Source organism: Cherax quadricarinatus, chromosome 6, assembly GCF_038502225.1.
Source record: "Cherax quadricarinatus isolate ZL_2023a chromosome 6, ASM3850222v1, whole genome shotgun sequence".
Lineage (NCBI taxonomy): Eukaryota > Metazoa > Arthropoda > Malacostraca > Decapoda > Parastacidae > Cherax > Cherax quadricarinatus.
The window spans coordinates 65566834-65591636 of NC_091297.1; the positions used below are offsets into that span (position 1 = coordinate 65566834).

Consider the following 24803-nt stretch of genomic DNA (forward strand, 5'->3'; position numbering starts at 1 on the left):
ACCTTAAATAGTCAATGTGACATAATTCCACTATTTATTATCGCCTCCCTATCAAAATATAAAAATTAGATAGAGTTAAAATTTTGCCTAATTACCGAACCTGTTTTGACATATATAACTTATTGCTTAATTTATTCGAGATTATAATAATTACATTAATATTGTAACATTTTATAAGCACTATTTCTAGATACCCGGCAAATATGAGATCTCGTTTTCTGTTGCTTAGAAAATATAAAGTAATAAAACGCAGGATAAATGGGATCACAATGAAACAAAATCGTGTTGTTAGCTGCTGGTGGAGGATCGTAATGTGTTAGTGAGACAACAAGTGCAGTGACGGAAACGATTCCTGATTTTGCCCCTCGATCGTTTTCCTTCATATTACCTTCACTCCTGGTGATGTTTAGGTCCATGTGATTTCTTATTTCCATCTGGTCGTCTTTACGTTGACTGGTGGGAGTTGTTGTTCCCTGAGTGACCTGCTGCTCCCCGACCCTCCATAACTATATCATCATGTCTGATCTTGATAGTTTTTTTGCCAAAAAGGACAAGAAGAAGGTGAAGGGGAAGAAGTTTACCACTACCGATGAAATTGCTCGTCGACTTGAAGACTGTGAGAAGAAAGAGCACCAGCAGGGGCTCAAAGTTAAGCCAGAGCCCGTGAAGAAGCTGGAGGAGAGCTCTGAGAGCGTACCTGTCATTGATGAACCTCCACAGAAGGTAAAAGATCTTGGTATATTGTTATGGGTGTATGAAGGGCAGGGCTGCATATGGACCTGTCTGACACAGCCAATATTCTTACTTATTTAATGTAAGTATAAGTGTGTGCATGGGGTAAAAATTTTAATTCTCAGGCAAGGAATAACAGTAAAGTGGATGTGGTTTTGAATTTTCACTTATTTATGTATTGACGTTTTTTTAAGTAGGTGATGAGCAAGACATTAATGACTGTTCCCTTACAGATAAAACTTTATCTTATAAACTATGTATTTGTACATATCTCTTAACTAACCTTATAAATTCTTAAAAAAAACTTTAAAATCTTAAATGGAGAGATGTAACTTTTTTTTTTTTTTTATCCTGTGAAGTTTGTCAGGGTTAGGAATCAACACCACCATAATAATAATATAATAATATCTTTATATACTACAAGTACATGTACAAGGTATACAGTCCTAGCTGATATCAATGACATACTACTCTATAGAAAGCTGCTTGTTATGCTGAGCATTTTGGGCAAATTAGGTCAGTTTTGTCCCAGGATGCAACCCACACCAGTCAACTGACACCCAGGTATCCATTTTACACTAATGGGTGAACAGGGATAGCAAGTGTCCTATGGAAACACGTCCCTAATGTTTTTCGGCCATACCAGAGGAGATTCTAACTCTGGACCTCAGTGTGAGCTGAGTGTGCTAGCAATTGAGCTACAGTACTAGGGGAGGTGAACATAGTTTTGTAATACACACAGTAGGTGGTCAGGCATTGTACAGCAATAAAGGAGTTGAACAAATTGCTCGAATATGTCCTAGCACGAGCCAGTTCAGGAGGAGAGCTAAAATGTACCTAATGACTGAAGCTACAGAAAAATTTGAGTGATTTCTTGTTTAGTTAATATTTGTAAGCATAAATTATACATAGCAGCATATATGTAGATTACCTGGACCTCTCTATTTAATGTTCGTGTAAATAACTTGGCTCACTGTTCCTATTGTGCCTCTTTATACTGTAATTGTTTTCCCCACAGTTGCGTTACTTAGCTGTTTTAAGTTTTAAGGTTATGATCATGATTGATTTATACTGTATCATACAGCTAGATTTTAAATAAAATATTACAAGGATCCCAATGGAAATAAGTCACTTTGACTTTTTAAGGGTTATCCTAGGTAATTTACTCATGTTACTAAATTTGTGTAACTGTACTATTGTACCTGTACCTAAATAAACTTAATACTGAGAAAGTATACAAATAATAGAACTTGTTTCAAATGTGCTTTTTTGCATTCCACAGTGACATATATTACCATGCTTTCCAGCATCATTTTGTGATGCCTGCCCAGTAAAAAGCTCAGATAACTATCAATGCCTAATTTTGTAGTTGTGAAAGTAATGCCTGGTACCATTTTGAGTGGATGTAAGTGTGAGCCTTGCAATGCTTATTTAAATATGGAAGTAATCACTTATATATGCATTTTGGAGATGATCGTAATAGCGATCTTCATTTATACCCAGGTACATGATATACTTAGTTGACATCCCTGGCACATGTTATAGAAAGCCATTGGTTATGCAGAGCATTTTGGGCAACATAGGTTAATCTTGTCTCTCAGGATGTGACCCACAACAGTCTAGGTGAACGGGTAACAGGTGTAAGGAAATGTGCCCAACATTTCGCCCATGCTTGGGCCCTCAATGTGTGAAGTGAGGACACTAAGCTGAAGTCGCTGAATTTCTGCGTTACTAGCCTCAATGTGTCACCCAAGTGACAGGCTTGACTTGATCAAATATGGTAACAAGTTTCCCAACATCAGTGCCATAATTCATGTAATAATGTATGCTGTATAGTCTGTAGCTGTCTTTCATACCATTGTTTCTGTATTCCTGTACAGTGGACCCCCGAATTTTGAAGTTTCGAAACCATTTTCCCCATAAGAAATAATGTAAATCCAATTAATCCATTCCAGACACCCAAAAGTACAGTAACAAAATTTTTTTTTTTTTTATGGAATATAGATTTACTTAGAGAAGAATGAGAAATCAAATAAAAAGCAATAATATCACACTTACCTTTTTTGAAGACTTTAATTGGTATATGGAAGATAAGAATTCGTTCAAATTTTTAACTCCCAGAGGGTTAGCCACCCAGGATAACCCAAGAAAGTCATTGCATCATTGGGGACTGTCTAACTTATTTCCATTGGGGTCCTCAACCTTGTCCCCCAGGATGCAATCCACACCAGTTGACTGACACCCTGGTACTTATTTGCTGCTAGGTGAACAGGACAGCAGGTGTAAGGAAACGTGTCGAAATGTTTCCACCCACCGGGAATTGAACCCGGGCCCTCCATGTATAAAGCGGGAACTTTAGCCACCAGGTCACCGGGCCTGGGATGGAGGAGGAGAGAGGATGGAGAAGTTACACTGGTATTTAGAAGGGGAATCCCCTTCCATAAAGACTTTAGGTACCGAGTCCTTATCCAGGGTTACTTCCCTTCTTCGTTTTTTAATGTCACTAGGACCAGCTTGAGTCACTGGACCCGTTGCTCAAAAAATTGTTCCAGAGAGCTCCGTTTCTGGCATCTCTTAAAAATTTGCCTAAAATGGGACAAGGCATTGTCATTGTACATGTTGCCTACATGGCTTGCAACAGCTTGGTCAGGGTGATGTTCCTCCACAAATGTTTGCACCCTACTCCACATCGCACAAATTTCCTTAATCTCTGAAGAAGGCACTTTCTTCCATCTCTCTTCCTCCTCCTGTGAAGCAATTTCCTGAGCTGTGGTCTGTTGCTGTTGCAGATGAAGGTCTTGCAGCTCTTCAGTGGTTACTTCTTCATTGTGGTCCTCCACTAACTCTTCCACATCCTCGCCACTCGCATCCAACCCTATGGACTTCCCCAGTGCCATAATAGATTCCACAACAAGTGTAGGGTTGACAGGGTCAGGCTCAAACCCTTCAAAATCCTTCTCTTGGACACATTCTGGCCACAGTTTTCTCCAAGCAGAGCTCAAACTCCTGGAAGTCACTCTACTGCATAGGCCCTATAAGGCCTATGCAGTAGAAGATATTGTAGTGATTCTTACAAAACTCTCTTAGGGTCAATTCAAATCCGAGGTTATGTCAAAGCACCTTTGAAACAATGCTTTGGTGTAAAGTTTTTAGAAATTTGAAATGATCTGCTGGTCCATGGGCTGGTTGAGAGGAATGGTATTAGGGGGTAAGAACTTCACTGTGATGAAACTAAATTACTACACCATTTGGTCATCCAACTCTGGAGGATGAGCAGGAGCATTGTCCATTACCAGGAGGTACTTGAGTGGCAATTTATTTTCCAGGAGGTATCCTTCACACTCGGGTCAAACACTTCATTGAACTAATCGAGGAAAATTTCCCTTGTGACCCATGCCTTACTGTTAGCCTTCCACATCACACACAATTTACTTCTGGTGACACTTTTTCTTGAATACACTGGGATTTTCAGAGTGATACACCAGTAAAGGCTTCACTTTGAAATCCCCACTAGCATTACCACAGAACAAGAGTTAGCCTGTCTTTCATAGGCTTGTGTCCTGGCAGTGCCTTTTCCTCCTGTGTGATGTAGGTCCTCTTTGGCATTTTCATCCAAAAGAGGCCTGTTTTGTTTCAATTGAGCACTTGTTGGGGGAGGAATCCTTCATCCTCTACATACACCTGGAATTCATGCATCAATTTTTCAGCTGCACGTTTGTCAGAACTTGCAGCCTCGCCATGCCTTACCACACTGTGTATGCCACTATGCTTCTTAAATCTTTCAAACCAGCCTTTGCTGGTCTTAAATTCACTAACATCAGCACTCGTTCCACACATTTTCTTTACAAGATCGGTATGCAACTGCCTTGCTTTTTCACAAATTATCGACTACATAACACTATCTCCTGCCAACTGTTTTTCATTGATCCACACTAATAACAAATTCTCAACATCTTTGATTATATGCAATCTCTTTTTGTGAGCATATCTACCCTTTTCACAAGAACAGCTTCCTCGAATTTCTTTTTCTTCACCACGATGGAAGCGATCGTTGAATGGGGGCTTCCCATACATCCTGCTGAGGTTGACCACACGCACTCCATTTTCATATTTTGTGATTTCTTTCTTTAATTTTGTCGTGTTTCTCACCTTTACCAAAGGGCTGGTACTACGATCTTTCTTGAGGCCCATGGTGGCTTATTTAGCAGTTGCAAGCACAAAAAAGAATGGAATATTATGAAATGTATCTTATGAATGCATGGGGTGATGGTCACTCGCAGAGAAACAATGCCATGCTGACTGAATGGTGTATGGGATGCCTTTGTGTGCGTGTGCATGCTGGGAGGCCGCTCGGACACTTTTTGTACTACCGACAAATGGCGAGGCAGATCAAGAAACGTGAGGCTATATTTTGATGAAAAATGTTGCCGAAAGGCGAAATTCACAAAGCACGGGGCTCATGAAACTTGGCAGTCCACTGTACTTAAATGTGCGTTTTCGTCAATTTATAACTTGACCGTAAATGTCTGTAGTCTATTGATGACTTTACAGTAGTATCATTGGCCTGGCATCTTTGCTTTGAAGATTTTAGATGTATTCCTAGCTGTTGTGATAATAACAATGTGATCCATGAATGAGAGATTTAGCAATATCACTCTGGGGGAGAGGACATTATATTGACAGTTAACTCTGACCTAAAATAGCCTGTAACACAAGTTTCCTAAACTGTACTTCAGTTTTTTATCAACAGGTTCTGAATTCATTTACCATTATTGTCGTTGATTTACATCTTTGGTAGAGCCTCACTGAGATGATGCAGCACAATTTTGGACTCCAAGATATAGATGTATAAATTTATTTAACACGAGGAATGAGCTTGAGAAAGATCTGCCTGGTGTGTGCCAGTTGGCCTGCTTCAATGCCTCTCTATTACAGTGAAAAGAGACGAATACAATGCAGTTACATGGATCCTGTATTGATGTTTTGCCCACACAGTGGACTTTATAAATTTACGAATGTGTGTATTCGACTGGATGAAGTTCATTGAATTTGCAAAACAGTCAGTAAAGGTTGCATGTAAAGAAACTGCATTTCTCTTTACCATGTTTGTCTTGTAACATTACCTACCCATTACATATATTGTTAATTTAATATTGTTGGGTAAAACACAGTAGCATATCCACTACACATGCTTTGGAGTGTAAGGTAAAATCACCAGGCATGGATAATGCAGTATATTAAACAATTAAAATTGACTATTTACTAAAAATAGACTAAATTTTTTGCCCAAGTACATTAATTTTGAAACTACATATTTTAATGTCTTGTAATCTGGTGAAATTACATGAGCAAAAACAATTGAGTAACAAATGCAGAAATAACCAAGATATATCATAACACTCGCAAAACTCTTAAAGAAATCGAGAGAAATACAGTGGTACCTCGATATTTGAACTTAATCCGTTCAGGAGGCTATTCATATAGTGAGTTGTATGAATATTGAATCAATTTTTCCCAAAAGAAATAATGTCAAGTGGATTAATCTGTTCCAGATCCATACCCTCCCCAAAACTTATTAATCATAAAACATTTTAAGTGAAAATATTGCTTATTTAAACTTGTATATTATTTCCATGCTTAAAAATCATACATGACAACTATAAAAACAATAAATACTTGAAATAAATGAAAATTTAACTGCACTTTACCTTTACTGAGGAGTGCTGATGGCCTAAGAGGAAGGCGGAGAGATGTTACTGTTTGGAAAGGGTGTCACCTTCCATAAAAACATCCGGTAACTGCCCATCTGGTGTGTTTTCTCTTCTCTGTCTCTGTGCAGTAGCACTTGAAGATGACCTGGAGTTTACCTGGAGAGAGTTCCGGGGGTCAACGCCCCCGCGGCCCGGTCTGTGACCAGGCCTCCTGGTGGATCAGAGCCTGATCAACCAGGCTGTTACTGCTGGCTGCATGCAAACCAACGTACGAGCCACAGCCTGGCTGGTCAGGAACCGACTTTAGGTGCTTGTCCAGTGCCAGCTTGAAGACTGCCAGGGGTCTGTTGGTAATCCCCCTTATGTACGCGGGGAGGCAGTTGAACAGTCTCGGGCCCCTGACACTTATTGTATGGTCTCTTAACGTGCTAGTGACACCCCTGCTTTTCATTGGGGGGATGTTGCATCGTCTGCCAAGTCTTTTGCTTTCTTTGTGAGTGATTTTCGTGTGCAAGTTTGGTTCTAGTCCCTCTAGGATTTTCCAGGTGTATATAATCATGTATCTCTCCCGCCTGCGTTCCAGCGAATACAGGTTTAGGAACCTCAAGCGCTCCCAGTAATTGAGGTGTTTTATCTCCGTTATGCGCGCCGTGAAGGTTCTCTGTACATTTTCTAGGTCGGCAATTTCACCAGCCTTGAAAGGTGCTGTTAGTGTGCAGCAATATTCCAGCCTAGATAGAACAAGTGACCTGAAGAGTGTCATCATGGGCTTGGCCTCCCTAGTTTTGAAGGTTCTCATTATCCTTCCTGTCATTTTTCTAGCAGATGCGATTGATACAATGTTATGGTCCTTGAAGGTGAGATCCTCCGACATGGTCACTCGCAGGTCCTTGACGTTGGTGTTTTGCTCTATTTTGTGGCCAGAATTTGTTTTGTACTCTGATGAAGATTTAATTTCCTAGTGTTTACCATATCTGAGTAATTGAAATTTCTCATCGTTGAACTTCATATTGTTTTCTGCAGCCCACTGAAAGATTTGGTTGATGTCTGCCTGGAGCCTTGCAGTGTCTGCAATGGAAGACACTGTCATGCAGATTCGGGTGTCATCTGCAAAGGAAGACACGGTGCTGTGGCTGACATCCTTGTCTATGTCGAATATGAGGATGAGGAACAAGACGGAAGCGAGTACTGTGCCTTGTGGAACAGAGCTTATCACCGTAGCTGCCTCGGACTTTACTCTGTTGACGACTACTCTGTGTTCTGTTAGTGAGGAAATTATAGATCCATCGACCAACTTTTCCTGTTATTCCTTTAGCACGCATTTTGTGCGCTATTACGCCATGGTCACACTTGTCGAAGGCTTTTGCAAAGTCTGTATATATTACATCTGCATTCTTTTTGTCTTCTAGTGCATCTAGGACCTTGTCGTAGTGATCCAGTAGTTGAGACAGACAGGAGCGACCTGTTCTAAACCCATGTTGCCCTGGGTTGTGTAACTGATGGGTTTCCAGATGGGTGGTGATCTTGCTTCTTAGGACCCTTTCAAAGATTTTTATGATATGGGATGTTAGTGCTATCGGTCTGTAGTTCTTTGCTGTTGCTTTACTGCCCCCTTTGTGGAGTGGGGCTATGTCTGTTGTTTTTAGTAACTGTGGGACGACCCCCGTGTCCATGCTCCCTCTCCATAGGATGGAAAAGGCTCGTGATAGGGGCTTCTTACAGTTCTTGATGAACACGGAGTTCCACGAGTCTGGCCCTGGGGCAGAGTGCATGGGCATGCCATTTATCGCCTGTTCGAAGTCATTTGGCGTCAGGATAACATCGGATAGGCTTGTGTTAACCAAATTCTGTGGCTCTCTCATAAAAAATTCATTTTGATCTTCGACTCTCAGTCTGGTTAGCGGCTTGCTAAAAACTGAGTCATATTGGGACTTGAGTAGCTCACTCATTTCCTTGCTGTCATCTGTGTAGGACCCATCTTGTTTAAGTAGGGGCCCAATACTGGACGTTGTTCTCGACTTTGATTTGGCATAGGAGAAGAAATACTTTGGGTTTCTTTCGATTTCATTTATGGCTTTTAGTTCTAACCGCGATTCCTGACTCCTATAAGATTCCTTTAGCTTAAGTTCGATGCTTGCTATTTCTCTGACCAGTGTCTCCCTATGTATTTCGGATATATTGACCTCTTTTAGCCGCTCTGTTATTCTTTTCCATCGCCTGTAAAGGGAGCGCCTGTCTCTTTCTATTTTACATCTACTCCTCCTTTTTCTTAGAGGAATAAGCCTTGTGCATACATCGAGTGCCACCAAGTTAATTTGTTCTAGGCATAAGTTGGGGTCTGTGTTGCTTAGTATATCTTCCCAGCTTATATCGGTTAGGACTTGGTTTACTTGGTCCCACTTTGTGTTTTTGTTATTGAAGTTGAATTTGGTGAATGCTCCCTCGTGGCTAATCTCATTATGTCGGTCTGGGGCTCCACGCATACATGTCTGAACCTCAATTATGTTGTGATCTGAGTATATTGTTTTTGATATGGTGACATTTCTTATCAGATCATCATTGTTAGTGAAGATGAGGTCTAGTGTATTCTCCAGTCTAGTAGGCTCTATTATTTGCTGGTTTAAATTGAATTTTGTGCAGAGATTTAAAAGCTCGTGTGAGTGAGTTTTCATCAGAGCTGCCTCCTGGTGTTATTACTGCAACAATATTATTTGCTATATTCCTCCATTTTAGGTGCCTTAAGTTGAAATCCCCCAGGAGCAAGATGTTGGGTGCAGGAGCTGGAAGATTTTCCAGACAGTTGTCAATTTTTAACAGAAGTTCCTGGAATTGCTGGGATGTTGCATCTGGAGGCTTGTAGACTACCACAATGACTAGGTTTTGGTTCTCGACCTTTACTGCTAAAACTTCCACTACATCATTTGAGGCATTAAGCAGTTCTGTGCAAACAAGTGACTGCAATGTACAGGCCAACCCCTTCCCTTTTGCCTGTTCACTGTCACATCTGTATAGGTTGTAACCTGGGATCCATATTTCGTTGTCCAAGTGATCCTTTATGTGGGTCTCAGTGAAAGCCGCGAACATTGCCTTTGCCTCTGCAAGCAGTCCACGGATGAAAGGTATTTTGTTGTTTGTTGCTGGCTTTAGACCCTGTATATTTGCAAAGAAGAATGTCATCGGACTGGTGGTATTGTTGGTACTGGGGGGGGGGGATTTTTTTTCCGGCATTAGTATCTGTATCTGTTGGTTTGGAGTGGAGGCCATCGACTGTGGTTCCACTCCAGGAATGACTGGATTTGGTGTACGATTTCTGCCATTTCCTGCCAGTTTTTTTTTTCCTTCCTGGCACTAAAAAACCTCTCCCTCTTGAGTGGCTGTGGCTACCCAGGTTATCCCATGGCCTGGATGTTTTGTATCTTTTTGTCCCCTTTAGATGGTGTGCCTGGCAATTTAAGTTATAGCACAGTCTTTCCTGTACTGAAGAGGTACACATTTCAGGGTGAAAAAGCTTACAGGAAGGGAGTTTGCATTTTCCTGTTGTCATATGGGCACGGCATTTTCTAGGGTGATCATAGTTGCACGTCCCGTCTGTTTTTCCAGATTTCCCATGCCTGCAGATACCAAGTGCATAGTATGTGCACAGGCTTGGTTTCCATTTGCCTTGGGTTTCTGACTGTATTCCCTGTTGGTGCATGTTTCCCTGTCTTATTCCTATCCTCCCTAGCACCAACAATGGAGCTCCACCAGTTGTTTTTGGTAATATATCCTGACTATTGCTAGTGGAGTCCTCTTGTTTGCTATTTCCTGTGGTATTTTTAGTTTGCAATATTGGTTTTATCTTATCTTTGACTACACTTGTTTCCCCACTATGGCTCCTGTCCCCTATGAGGTCATTTATATGTATTCCTTCCTGCATAAAATTCCCGACTACCTGGACAAAATCTCCAGCTTCACCATTACTGTCTCCCAGGACAGCACCTCCCGCTTCACCATTACTGTCTCCCAGGACAGCACCTCCAGCTTCACCATTACTGTCTCCCAGGACAGCATCTCCAGCTTCCCCATTACTGTCTCCCAGGACAGCACCTCCAGCTTCACCATTACTGTCTCCCAGGACAGCACTATCAGCCCCACATTTACTGACTACCAGGACATCACCTCCAGCCTTACAGTTTCTGACTACATGGCCAGTATCAAGGGCAGTACCATTCATCCCAGACTTTTTGTTCCCATCTGTTGTAGAAAGCTTCCAGGTTTTCTATGAAAGCAGCTTTGATGTTATCCTCTTTTAATACCCTTGTGATTTTAGTCCTCAGATTTATCTCATTTGGGCATACCCAAAAACACTTCCCTGTTTTAATACTGCTTGTAGCTAGTTCTTGGATATCTGCACAAGGGGCGTGACACCAATTTCCACAAAAATGACAATTTATCCATGTGGAAGCCCGTTTGTTCGATTGACTGCAGACTACACAGAGCTTCATAATGATTTGAATGGTTGATTTACTGTAATTCTACTAGCAACCTCTTGAATACTCTATTAATAACCTCCTTAAATGAAGCTCTAGCTATTTGTATTTCTGTTTCTAACTGTACTTGTATATTGGACAGCTTACCAGTGTACGTTCCTGATTTATATTTATTGTTTGTGTTTGATAAGGGCGCCTACAACCCCATCCGTTTACAGTCTGCTTTATTGTCCAACGAATCCGTTTGAAACCAGTCAAGGGTTCGGACCAGTCAAGGGTTTGGACCAGTCTGATCTGATCAGTGGGTCACTTATTTAAAACATGCTGGTCGGTGATTTGGGCTAACACATGAAGGATCTACTTGAAATTATCTACCCGAGTAATATGTGATTTGATTGAGACAAAAGTATAACTTGCGTGTTGAAGAAACCGGTGATTGCTGGAAGCTCCTACAGTGACGAACGGTCGAGCCTCAACCCTTGTTTATCAATCGCTGTATCTAGCTTTTCTAGGTTTTTTTTCGTCTCCACCGCAATAAATGCTATATTATCACTATAGTTGACTGGTGGAAATTTTGGAGGAAGGACGCTTTTTCTGTAGTAATACGTAATTGCTTCTCGTTGTGTATATTGCGACCGCTGGTAACTACAGGTTATATGAAATTCACAGTGTACGGGGATTCACTAGCATTGGATTTTTTTTCTTTGCTAAAGAAGCTATCCAGTGTTGTCTTTTGATGACTTTTCAAATTGTTTCCAAGGTGGTCAGCAGCATTGTCATTGAACAGGTTGATGCTCCTATTTACAACAATGTTGGGATGCCATTTTTCCACAAGGCTGTGTTTGAGCCCAATTGTAACATGGTTCCTAATTTCTGCAGTGGAAATGTTGCCCTTACTGCTTCCCTCTGAAATAGAAGAAATTTCCTCTAACTACTACTTGCTGCTCCTTATGTAGGCCTCGAAGTTCTTTGGTGAACTCATTCTTGGGATCCTCCTCCACCTCTACATCCTCCTCATCCATTTCCAAACTCATGGATTTACTCAGAGAAACAATATCCTTCACTACAGGCTCTGCCTCAAAGCCTTCAAAATTTCTGACCGTCTGGCTACAGTTTCTTCCAGGCAGAATTCATTGTCCTGAAAGAAACCCTTCCCCAGGTTTTGTCTATTATCCTTAAACACTGGAGGATATTAAAATGGGTTTTTCCAAAATTCCCGAAGTGTAAGCTTTGTTTCAAAGGTCACTCCTAAGCTCCTTTTAAACAGTGCTTTTGTATAAAGTTTCTTAAAACTGAAAATTACTTGCTGGTCCATGGGTTGGATAAGAGGAGTGATGTTAGAGGGGAAAGAACTTTCACGTTAATGAAGCTGTATTCTTCCACCAAATTTTTCTCCAAACCTGGAGGGTGAGCAGCAGCATTGTCCATTACCAGAAGTGCCCTTAATGGTAAGTTTTCTTCTGCAAGGTACTGCTTTACAGTTGGGGGCAAACACTTCGTGTATCCACTCAGGGAAGAACTGCCTTGTTACCCAAGCTTTAATGTTAGCCCTCCACATTACACTGAGTTTACTTATCACATTGTTTTTCTTAAACTACCTTGGATTTTGTGGCATATTAGCAATAGCTTAATTTTGCAGTCCCCACTTGTATTACCACACAACAAGAGTGTTAGCCTGTCTTTCATGGGCTTGTCCTGTTAATGATTTTTCTTCTTGTGCGATGTAGGTTCTCTTAGGCATTCTTTTCCAAAAGAGGCTGGTTTCATCGCAATTAAAAACTGTTGGCATGAATCCCAATGTCTACATCGGATTTAAATTCCTTAACCTTTTCGGCCTCATCTGTTAGGACTGGCAGCCTCCCCATGCTTTACTACACTATGAATCCCACTCTTTAAACTTATCAAACCAGCCTCTACTAGACTTATTCATCACTTCCAGCACTGTTTACTGGGGTCTCTCCTAAGATCACTATATGACTGCTTTGCTTTTTCAAAAATAGTTTCAGAAACATTTCTTCAATTATCTGTAACCTTTTCGCAGCAAGAATTTTCACTCCTTTCACCACATCGGCCTCTTTTATTGCTTTTTTATTTTTCAATATGGACAATATGGTGGATTTCGCCATACCAGGTCCAACACACGTTACACTTTCCTACTTCACAGTGAGTTCTTATTGCACTTTAACTGTTGTTCTTACTGCTTGTTTAGATCACTACTATTTTTGGGAGCATGATTACTTACTTTCATTGAAAGTGCAGTGGACCCTCGGTTATCGGCTGTAATCCTTTCCAGAAGGTTGGCCGAAAACTGAAATATTTCACATAAGAATTAACTCCTTAACTGTTGCAACCCCAAATCCTGAGGTGTCTCCTGGTGCAAAATTTCCAAAAAGAAAAAAAAAAAATTTTTTCTTATGAAATGATAGAGAATCTTTTCCCAATTGTAATGACACTAAAAGAATGAAATTTGATGGAAAAATGACGGAATTACTCTTGCAAAATTAGCGACCTCAGCGATATTTACGAATCGGCGATTTCGCCCAATTTGAGCCCTATTTTCAGCTAATTCCATTGTTCCAGTCAACCAAACTCATAGCTATTTCTTTAGAACTCCATTTTTTTTTATCGATTGAGTACAGGAAACTGCCCATTTACTGATTTCAGCTACCCAATAACGTGGTCAGAAATCTGCAATTTGGCCAATTTCACAAAAGTTAAAATGACAATTTCAAAATAGGGTCCAGAATGAACAATGCAGACATTCCTGGCTCTAAAATAGCATTTTCTTTGTTCATCAGTCATGTCTCCAGGCCCCACTGATATTACTCTTGCTTTCTGTTTTGAATTTTTATTCAAAAAATAGAAGATTTACTGTTATGCAGACTACTGCAATATTGTAATAATTGTATAAATAATGTCAACCTATTCATGACTACATATTAGAATGGCTACTTGGACATTTATTGGAAAATGAGATCGTTTTACTTTTGAGCATTGGCAAAAATCGAACATTTCCCCTACTCTTGAGCTCCATTTCAAGGTTATTTTCATAGTAAAACCAATCAAAATCACATCTACAGTGGTCCCTCAATAATCGTCCGGCCTGAAAGTCGTCCATTTCAGAAATAGTCCCGTTATTTTGTCTAAACATTGGCTTGCAAATGGTCCGTTAACTTTCTAATCGTCTTTCGTCCTGGACGCGTACTCATGGCTCTGAGCCGAGTCGTCCTCCCTTCCCAGCCAGTGTGCCGTTGTTTACCAGTGAGCGACGGTCCCCTCACGTGTTCATACGAAATATTTCATCATAATCCATTCATTTTAGTGCTTGCAAGTGCTACATAAGCTACCATGGCTCCAAAGAAAGCTCCTAGTGCCAAGCCTTTGGTAAACAAGGTGAGAAATACGATTGAATTTAAGAAAAACATCATTGAACAATATGAAAGTGGCATACGTGTTGGCGAACTGGCCAGAATGTATAACAAATCCATATACAACCATATCTTTCATCATAGCCAAGAAAAAGGAAATCGAGGAAGCTGTTGTTGCAAAGGGGGCAAATATGCTGACAAAAATGAGATCACCAGTACTCGAAGATGTTGAGAAGTTATTATTGGTGTGGATAAACGAGAAACGATTAGCAGGAGATAGTCTTGTGACGTCGCTTATTTGTGAAAAGGCTAGGCAGTTGCATGATTTGTTAAAGAAATTGCCTGCAACTAGTGGTGATGTGAGTGAATTTAAGGCCAGCAAAGGCTGGTTTGAGAGATTTAAGAAGCGTACCGGCATACAGTGTGATAAGGCATGGTGAGGCTGCCAGTTCGGACCAAAAAGCGGCTGAAAAATATGTCCAGGAATTCAAGGAGTACATAGAGGCTGAAGGACTGAAACCTGAACAAGTGTTCATTTGTGACAAAACAGGCCTCTTTTGGAAGAAAATGCCAAAGAGGACCTACATTACTCAGGAAGAAAAGGCAATGCCAGGACACAATCCTATGAAAGACAGGCTTACGCTTATGTTCTGTGCTAATGCTAGTGGGGATTTCAAAGTGAAGCCGTTACTAGTGTACCATTCTGAAAATCCCAGAGTGTTCAAGTAAAACAATGTTATGAAGAGTAAATTGTGTGTTTTTCGGAGATCTAATAATAAGGCATGGGTCACGAAGGATATTTTCGTCGAATGGTTTAATGAAGTGTTTGGCCCTAGTGTGAAGAATTACCTCCTGGAAAAGAAATTGGATCTCAAGTGCCTCCTAGTAATGGACAATGCACCTGCTCATCCTTCAAACTTGGATGACCTAATTCTGAAGGAGTTTGGGTTCATCACAGTAAAGTTCTTTCCCCCGAATACTACTACTATCCTCCAGCCTATGGACCAGCAGGTCATTTCAAACTTTAAAAAAAACTACACCAAAGCAATGTTTCAAAGGGGCTTTAATGTGACCTCAGACACTCGCTTGACCCTAAGAGATTTTTGGAAAGAACACTTCAGTATTCTCCACTGCATAAGCCTTATAGGTAAGGCTTGGGAGGGAGTGACTACCAGGACTTTGAACTCTGCTTGGAGAAAATTGTGGCCAGATTGTGTCCACAAGAGTGATTTTGAAGGTGATGAGCCTATGTCAGTTGTGAACTCCATTGTGGCACTGGGGAGTTCCATGGGGTTGGATGCGAGTTTGGAGGATGTGGAAGAGTTGGTGGAGGACCACAACGAAGAGCTAACCACTGAGGAGCTGCAAGTGCTTCAGCAGAGGAGCAACAGATCGCAGCTCAGAATCTTGCTGCAGAGGAGGAGGAAGAGATGAAAGAAGGTGCCTTCTTCAGAAATTAAGGAGATTTTTGAAAGTGGGGTAGGATGGAAAGATTTATGGAGAAACATCACCTTGAGAAGGATGTTGCAAGCCATATCGGCAACTTGTACAGTGACAGTCTTGGCACATTTTAGGGAAGTTTTAAAGAAACAGAGCTCTCTGGACAGTTTTTTTTTTTTTTTTTGCGAGACAGGACTCCAGTGACTCAAGCTGAAGAGAAGTAACCCCAGAAAAGCACTTGGTACCTGAGGTGTTGATGGAAGGGAATTCCCCTTCCAAACAGTAATTCAATCTCTCTCCTCCTCCAGTCTTCCATACACTAAGAAGAATCGCCAATAAAAGTAAGTGTTATGCTGTTAATGTTTCATTCATCATGTGCCATTGTATTGTTTTTGTACTACATCTATATTTCATGTAAAAATTTTTTTTGTTTTAATACTTCCGGGTGTCAGGAACGAAGTAATTGTATTTACATTATTTCTTATGGGGAAAATTGATTCTAAAATCGTCTATTTCGATAGTAGTCCCACTTCCAGGAATGGATTATGGATGATAATTGAGGGACCACTGTATTTCTATAATATCTTTTCCATTCTATCAAGTGAGTCCAAGAAAACGAGAATGCAACCATAAATACTGAAACGAAAATGGACCACAAAGTCGGCATTTTAATTAAAGAAAATGGTCGGAGTTTTTTTCTCATTATGCACTGCATGCTCCAGGACTTTTTTTTATATGGTGCACACTGGCCACACAGACCCACTCTCTCACATGTGGGCCTACCAGCTTTCTCCTGCTTGATTTGAAGCCGCTAGAATTTGAGTATATATATGTCAAAAACGGTGGCTCGTAAGACGTATATATACGACCAAAACAGTCAAAGGGTTAATGTAAATACTATTAATCCATTCCAGACAAAAATATACAGTTTTTTTTTTTTTGTTTTTTAACAATTATATAAGTACATGTATTACATACTTATGTTGAAGGCTAATGCTGGCTTCTGGAAGATAGGGAGGAGGAAAGAGGGAGGAGTTAGTGTTTGGAAGGGGAAACCCCCCATAAAGACTTCAGGTAGCACAGCCTTCTCTGGGGTTACTTCCCTTCTTTGTCTTTTAACCCCTTGACTGTCACAACCCCCAATCATGAGGTGTCTCCTGGTGTCGCAAAATTTCAAAATAAAAAATTATTTTTTCTTATGAAATGATAGAGAATCTTTTCCCGATTGTAATGACACCAAAAAAAAAAAAAACGAAATTTGATGGAAAACTGACGGAATTACGCTCTTGCGAAGTTAGCGACCTCAGCGATATTTACAAATCGGCGCTTTTGTCCACTTTGAGCCCTATTTTCGGCTAATTCCATTGTTCCAGTCAACTGAACAATGCCACGGCAGCGACCTCCAAGCTCCGTACTTTTCTCCAACTATCAGAGCCACCAATGCTCCTATGATGACCTAGTTACAACCAAAACTGCACTATCCAACGTAGCACCCAGAATGACCAAAGATTACCAACAGTGAAACCTACAAATGGAAAATCATAGAGATCAAAGGAAGACTGCCCTCAAACCCAAAGCAACACCCCGCTGCCAGCCAAACAACGTAACCCTAAGCTTTGTATAACTACAACTTCTTAACTACAACAATTTCTGTAGTATTATGAGGAGCAATCTCAGAGGAAACAGCACCAAGACCAGCAAGAAAACACCGAAAAATCAACTATTCAACAAGTGTATCCAGGACGACGCCGACCCAGCTACCACCCCTCTCACCACCGCTCAAGGCGACACCACAACAATAACAACAAACATGGCTACCTCCACCCCAACCACCTCTCTTCCCCGGATTCAACCTACCAAGTAGTCTTTCAGGTATGACCAACGATCCAGATACCCTAAAGTCATGCATCTCCACCTTAGTTATTGAAAATATGAATCTTCGAGAGACGCTAGCAAAACAAGACACCAGGATGACACAACTCGAGAACAAAATCCTCAGTCTTGAAGAAAAGTTATCAACACCAGGAATGACCAACTGTGACAAGACCATCCAAACAGTCATAGATAGCCATACCCAACAAATAATATCTCTTAATACAAAGGCTGAAGAAGCAGTAAAAGAATGGAAGAACAACTTAGATAACCAGTTCAGTGACTACTTTGCTCTCCAAGATGATAAAACTGAACAAGTTAAACTATCGGACGCAGTAATAGTTAACAGTCCACTTTTTCCCAGTGATATGAACCAAACAAACAGTAAAGAAATTACTCTCCAGATCATAAAAGACCAAACGAAAGTTACAGCACCAGAGTCAGAAATAAAGGAAGCCAGGTTACTAGGATCCCATGGTAGAAAAAGTGTTATGCTTAGATTCCACTCACATGACATGAAAAAAGACTTAATTATTGCATCTATTAAAGTAAAGAAAGAGAGATACATAAACGAGTGTCTTAGCAAAAAAACGCCAGAACCTCCTGTATAGTCAGAAAACTTAAGCGGGAGAATAATGACACAATACACCAATGCTTCACACGGGATGGGAAAATTCTAGTTAGGAAAACAAATGTAGGTCAACTGTACACAATCACGAACGAGAGTGATCTATCACGATTTCTCAGGGATACTAATCTTAAAGAGAATAACTAAACAATGTCCAACCTAAAAGCCTACGTAGTGTAGTGTATGTTTTGCTCCATTATTTTTCAAATTTCATAGTACAATCTCTTAGTAATTAAATAATCAATTACTTCATTGTGATTTTACTAGTAAGCATAAGTCACCTTATGTAATTTTCTTATTTACTATTGTTTGCTTAAATATTAGCTGAATTGATACTTTCTCTGTCCATATTACTACCTCATATTTTTTTAACCCTTTCAGGGTCCAAGGCCCAAATCTGGAGTCACGCACCAGTGTCCAAGAATTTAAAAAAAAAAAATTTGTTATTTTTTCTTATGAAATCGTAGAGAATCTTTTTGTGAAGGTAATAAAACAAAAAGTACGAAATTTGGTGGAAAATTGACGAAATTATGCTCTCGCGAATTTTGATGTGTCAGCGATATTTACGAATTGGCGATTTTGCCGACTTTGACTCCCATTTTAGGCCAATTACATTATTCCAATCAACCAAATTCTTAGCTATTTCACTAGTATTACTTCTATTCTATCGATTGAGCACAAGAAATTGCCAAGTCAACTGTTTCAACTACAAAATAAAGTGATCGGAAATTGTTAATTTGGCCAATTTAACACAAAGTTCAAAATATTCCAATTTCAAAATAGGGTCCAGAATGAACAATGTAGGTATTCCTGGCACTAAACTAACATTTCCTCTGTTCATTAGTTATGTTTTGAGGCTTTACAAATAAATTCCATTTTGATTTTTTATTCACATAATGAATTTTTATTCACACCAAAAAATAGAAGATTTACTGTTATGCAATACTGTAATGATTGTATAAATATCAGCACCATATTTGTGAATGTATATTAGACCCACCAGCTGACGTGTATTAGACGTGTGAGGTCGTTTGTTTACTCTTGAATATCGGCAAAAATTTAACATTTCTGCTACTTTGAGCTCAGTTTCAAGCCATTTCCAGTGCTAAAACCAATCAAAATCATCTCTATTTCTGTAATATGTCTTCCATTCTATCAAATGAGACCAAGAAATCGCAAATACATCTATAAAAAACATACGAAAAAACACTGCAAAGTTGCTGTTTTAATCGAAAAATCATGATTTCATTTTTTTTCTCTCATTATACACAGTGTGCTGCAGGATCTGTTTTATGTGGTGCACACATACCACATAGATGTATTCTCTCATATCTAGGCCCAAATGTACCACTCACAGTTTATCAGAGTGAGCTGAGCTCATGGCGTAGATCTACGGTTTGGACCCCTGAACGTAAAGCCGTAGATCTACGGGACGGACCCTGAAAGGGTTAAATACTATTAATTGTTATTACTTATTAAATTAATAATTAATTACCATTTTTACTATCAGTGCAATTTACTCTTAACATTTTTGACATTTAACCCTTTCAGGGTCCAAGGCCAAAATCTGAAGTGGTGCCACAGTGTCCAAGAATTTAAAAAAAAAAAAAATTGTTATTTTTTCTTATGAAATGGTAGAGAATCTTTTTGTGAATGTAATAAAACAAAAAGTACGAAATTTGATGGAAAACTGACGAAATTATGCTCTCGTGAATTTTGATGTGTCAGCGATATTTACGAATCGGAGATTTTGCCGAATTTGACTCCCATTTTAGGCCAATTACATTATTCCAGTCGACCAAATTCTTAGCTATTTCACTAGTATTACCTCTATTCTATCGATTGAGCACAAGAAATCGCCAAGTCAACTGTTTCAACCACAAAATAGTGACCGGAAATTGGTAATTTGGCCAATTTAACACAAAGTTCAAAATATTCCAATTTCAAAATAGGGTCCAGAATAAACAATGTAGGTATTCCTGGCACTAAACTAACATTAACTCTGTTCATTAGTTACGTTTTGAGGCTTTACAAATAAATTCCATTTTGATTTTTTATTCACATAATGAATTTTTATTCACACCAAAAAAAATAGAAGATTTACTGTTATGCAATATTGTAATAATTGTATAAATATCATCACCATATTTGTGAATGTATATTAGACCCACCAGCTGGCGTGTATTAGACGTGTGAGGTCGTTTGTTTACTCTTGAACATCGGCAAAAATTTAACATTTCCGCCACTTTGAGCTCAGTTTCAAGCCATTTCCAGTGCTAACACCAATCAAAATTATCTCTATTTCTGTAATATGTCTTCCATTCTATCAAATGAGACCAAGAAATCACAAATACAACTATAAAAAACATACGAGAAAACACTGCAAAGTCGCTGTTTTAATCGAAAATCATGGTCTGTTTTTTTCTCTCATTATACACAGTGTGCTGCAGGATTTGTTTTATGTGGTGCACACGTACCACATAGATGTATTCTCTCATATCTAGGCCCAAATTTACCACTCACAGTTTATCAGAGTGAGCTGAGCTCATGACGTAGTTCTACGGTTTGGACCCTGAACGTAAAGCCGTAGATCTACGGGACGGACCCTGAAAGGGTTAATTACCATTACTTGTCTAATTACCATAACCTGTTTTAATACCGCATTCACTATCTTAGAGTACTCTTAACCCTTTCAGGGTCCAAGGCCCAAATCTGGAGTCACGCACCAGTGTCCAAGAATTTAAAAAAAAAAAAATTGTTAATTTTTCTTATGAAATCGTAGAGAATCTTTTTGTGAAGGTAATAAAACAAAAAGTACGAAATTTGGTGGAAAATTGATGAAATTATGCTCTCGCGAATTTTGATGTGTCAGCGATATTTACGAATCGGCGATTTTGCCGACTTTGTCTCCCATTTTAGGCCAATTACATTATTCCAATCAACCAAATTCTTAGCTATTTCACTAGTATTACTTCTATTCTATCGATTGAGCACAAGAAATCGCCAAGTCAACTGTTTCAACTACAAAATAAAGTGATCGGAAATTGTTAATTTGGCCAATTTAACACAAAGTTCAAAATATTCCAATTTCAAAATAGGGTCCAGAATGAACAATGTAGGCATTCCTGGCACTAAACTAACATTTCCTCTGTTCATTAGTTATATTTTGAGGCTTTACAAATAAATTCCATTTTGATTTTTTATTCACATAATGAATTTTTATTCACACCAAAAAATAGAAGATTTACTGTTATGCAATACTGTAATGATTGTATAAATATCAGCACCATATTTGTGAATGTATATTAGACCCACCAGCTGACGTGTATTAGACGTGTGAGGTCGTTTGTTTACTCTTGAATATCGGCAAAAATTTAACATTTCTGCTACTTTGAGCTCAGTTTCAAGCCATTTCCAGTGCTAAAACCAATCAAAATCATCTCTATTTCTGTAATATGTCTTCCATTCTATCAAATGAGACCAAGAAATCGCAAATACAACTATAAAAAACATACAAAAAAACACTGCAAAGTTGCTGTTTTAATCGAAAAATCATGATTTCATTTTTTTTCTCTCATTATACACAGTGTGCTGCAGGATCTGTTTTATGTGGTGCACACATACCACATAGATGTATTCTCTCATATCTAGGCCCAAATGTACCACTCAGTTTATCAGAGTGAGCTGAGCTCATGGCGTAGATCTACGGTTTGGACCCTGAACGTAAAGCCGTAGATCTACGGGACGGACCCTGAAAGGGTTAAATACCTTGTACTGCCAAATAACCTCTAGTATAACTACTAGTGCAATATTGAATCCAAATAACTGTTCTTAAAATTTAATACTTGAAATAAACATTACTTTTTCACTTTATTTTTGCTAATTAATCTTCTTTTGTAATCATTATGATTTTCTAAAATTTTACTAAACCATATTTACTACCAGTCAATTTTACTTTTGTACATTAATCATTATTTTATACTTTTCTTAACATTTTGTTGCCAAATTTTCAAATTTGTATATTGAACTCCAACCTTCGTATTATCCTTTGTACCTGTGTACCTGTCTACCATCTTACTATCATATTATAACCAAGTCATTGCCATTGTTATTTTTTACTTATTATTCTTTTGGTACTTTAATTTGTGAATTTTATTTTGTCAATTTAAATCTAGTTATACTCTTGTTCTTGTTAACAACTTATATCAGACCCTAGTGCAATTGCAAGTATCATTTTAATTTGTATTTTTATATTATAAGCTTATACCTAGTTGTTCTTTAGCTCATTCTAGCTCAATACATAGACAACACCTAAACTAACTATACCTAGTTGTACTTTAGCTCATTCTAGCTCAATACATAACACCTAAACTAACTATACCTAGTTGTACTTTAGCTCATTCTAGCTCAATACATAGACAACACTAAATTCATTATATTAGACCTTAGTGCAATTACAAGAGTGAGTGTGGTGCCACTTGTAATTTGTTTTTTTTATAGTATTAGTTTATATCTAGTTGTACTTTAGCTCATTCTAGCACAACACAGACAATATCAATTTCATTTTGTTTATTAGTGGCTATACTCTATATGACCAAAGTGCTTTAGCGATATACTTATCCAAACCTCCCACTACTACAGAAATCAGTATTAGAACTCACCACATAATACAGGATATAAACAACAACTATTTAAACCTAAAAGATGAATGCTCACGTTGACCCTGATCTAAACCTCCATAATCTAACAAACAATTGAAACTTATTGGAAAGTAACTGCCTTTACTACACAGCATCACAAGCCAGCACTATCCTGAACACTGCTCAAAGTCTATCAGTTCTTAACTACAACATCAGGTCCTTAAGCAAACACTATGATGACCTCCTGGCACTCCTTGAGTCACTAAAGACACCCTTCTGCATTATTCTTACTGAGACCTGGCTTAAGCAGGACACAATAGATATCTACCCACTACCAGGATACTCGGCAATCCACAACTGCAGACCATACCAAGTTGGTGGTGGTACTGCAGTCTATTACTCTAATCAACTATCTTGTATTAGCACTAACTGCTTTAGTGATGAATATGGAGAATACATTTTTGCTAATTTTACTGTAAAAAACCTCAAGACTCCTATAACAATCGGTACCATGTACCGGATACCCCACACAAACATCCCAAGCTTCAGTGAGAATCTAAAGTCACTAATTACAGACAAATGAACAAGCACCACCTTCTCTTAGCTGGAGACTTCAATATCAACCTTGGCCTACCAATGATCAGACTGTAACTGATTTCATCAACAATATGAACAACACACTTCTCACACCAACAATAACTAAACCAACCAGGCTCACTGAAACAAGTGCAACCATAATAGACCACATATTGACCAATATACTAGCCCCCCTTTAATCAGGAATAATCACAGACAGCACTACTGACCAGTACCCAACCTTCCTCTTATTAAACATTAGTAAGCCAACACTCGAATACAACAAAGTTTCATTTAGACTCCATGACGAGGCCTCAGTAAGGAATTTCAAAGCAGACCTAGAGACTGTTGACTGGCCTACAGAATTCTCCAATGCCAATGGTATTGATGATTGGACAGACATTTTTCTTAACAAATTACTTAGACTATACAACAAACATTGTCCTATAAAAACGAAACAGATCACAAACAAACGGCTTGGTTGCCCATGGCTAACCAGCAGCATTCTGGTGTCCATTGATAAGAAACGTCAATATGAAAAGCAATATAGACAGGGCATAATACACAAAGATATTCTTAAACAATATTCAGCGGTTCTCACCAAATTAATAAAGAAAGCCAAACAACTGTAATACTCCAGCAGATTCACTGACACAAGAGGAGATATAAAAAAGACCTGGAAAACACTTTCCCAGATTCTGGTGACCCACAAACTGAAAAAAGAAAGAAGAATTTTGTTCTAATATACCTCATGAAACACCACTGCATCCCACTGATACAGCTAACAAGATAAACGACTTCTTCTCAAACATAGGATCTAATCTCGCCAGTAAAATCCCACGTACGAATGCCCGTGCCGGGGACTACCTAGATGGGAATTTCCCAAATTCCTTCTATCTTGTACCAACTGAGCCCACGGAAGTCACCGCGATCATAGTCACTTAAAAATAACACGGGGAATCTCTCACATCCCACCATTATTGTATAAGCGAGCGGCCCATGTCCTTTCGCACGCTATTACATTGCTTTTTAACAAGTCACTAGAAATTTGCAGTTTCCTGACACTACTCAAGACAGCAAGGGCTACACCAATACATAAAGGTGGTGACCCTACAGATGTAAACAAATATAGGCCAATATCAAACTTACCATTGCTATCCAAAATCTTTGATAAACTCGTGCGCAGGAGACTATATTCATTTATAATGTCACAAAACATACTCAACCCCAGCCAATTTGGATTCGGGAAAAATAAAAGCACTAATGATGCAATTATAAAAATGCTAGACCTGCTTTACACAGCATTGGAAAATAAGGAATATCCGCTAGGAATTTTTATTGACCTAAGAAAAGCGTTTGACACAGTA

The 24803-nt window shown here is 39.1% G+C and overlaps 1 protein-coding gene across 2 annotated transcripts in view; it reads left to right on the forward strand.

Moving 5' to 3' along the window:
- The first annotated feature begins 374 nt into the window (after positions 1-374).
- The window catches only part of LOC128693173 (protein CDV3 homolog), a 113687-nt gene continuing 89258 nt past the window's right edge, over positions 375-24803 (forward strand). For both annotated transcript variants that reach the window (XM_070081802.1, XM_053782646.2), the window contains exon 1: positions 375-723. In XM_070081802.1, the coding sequence (XP_069937903.1) occupies positions 517-723 (207 nt within the window). In that variant the 5' untranslated portion in view covers positions 375-516. The remainder of the gene's footprint in view (positions 724-24803) is intronic.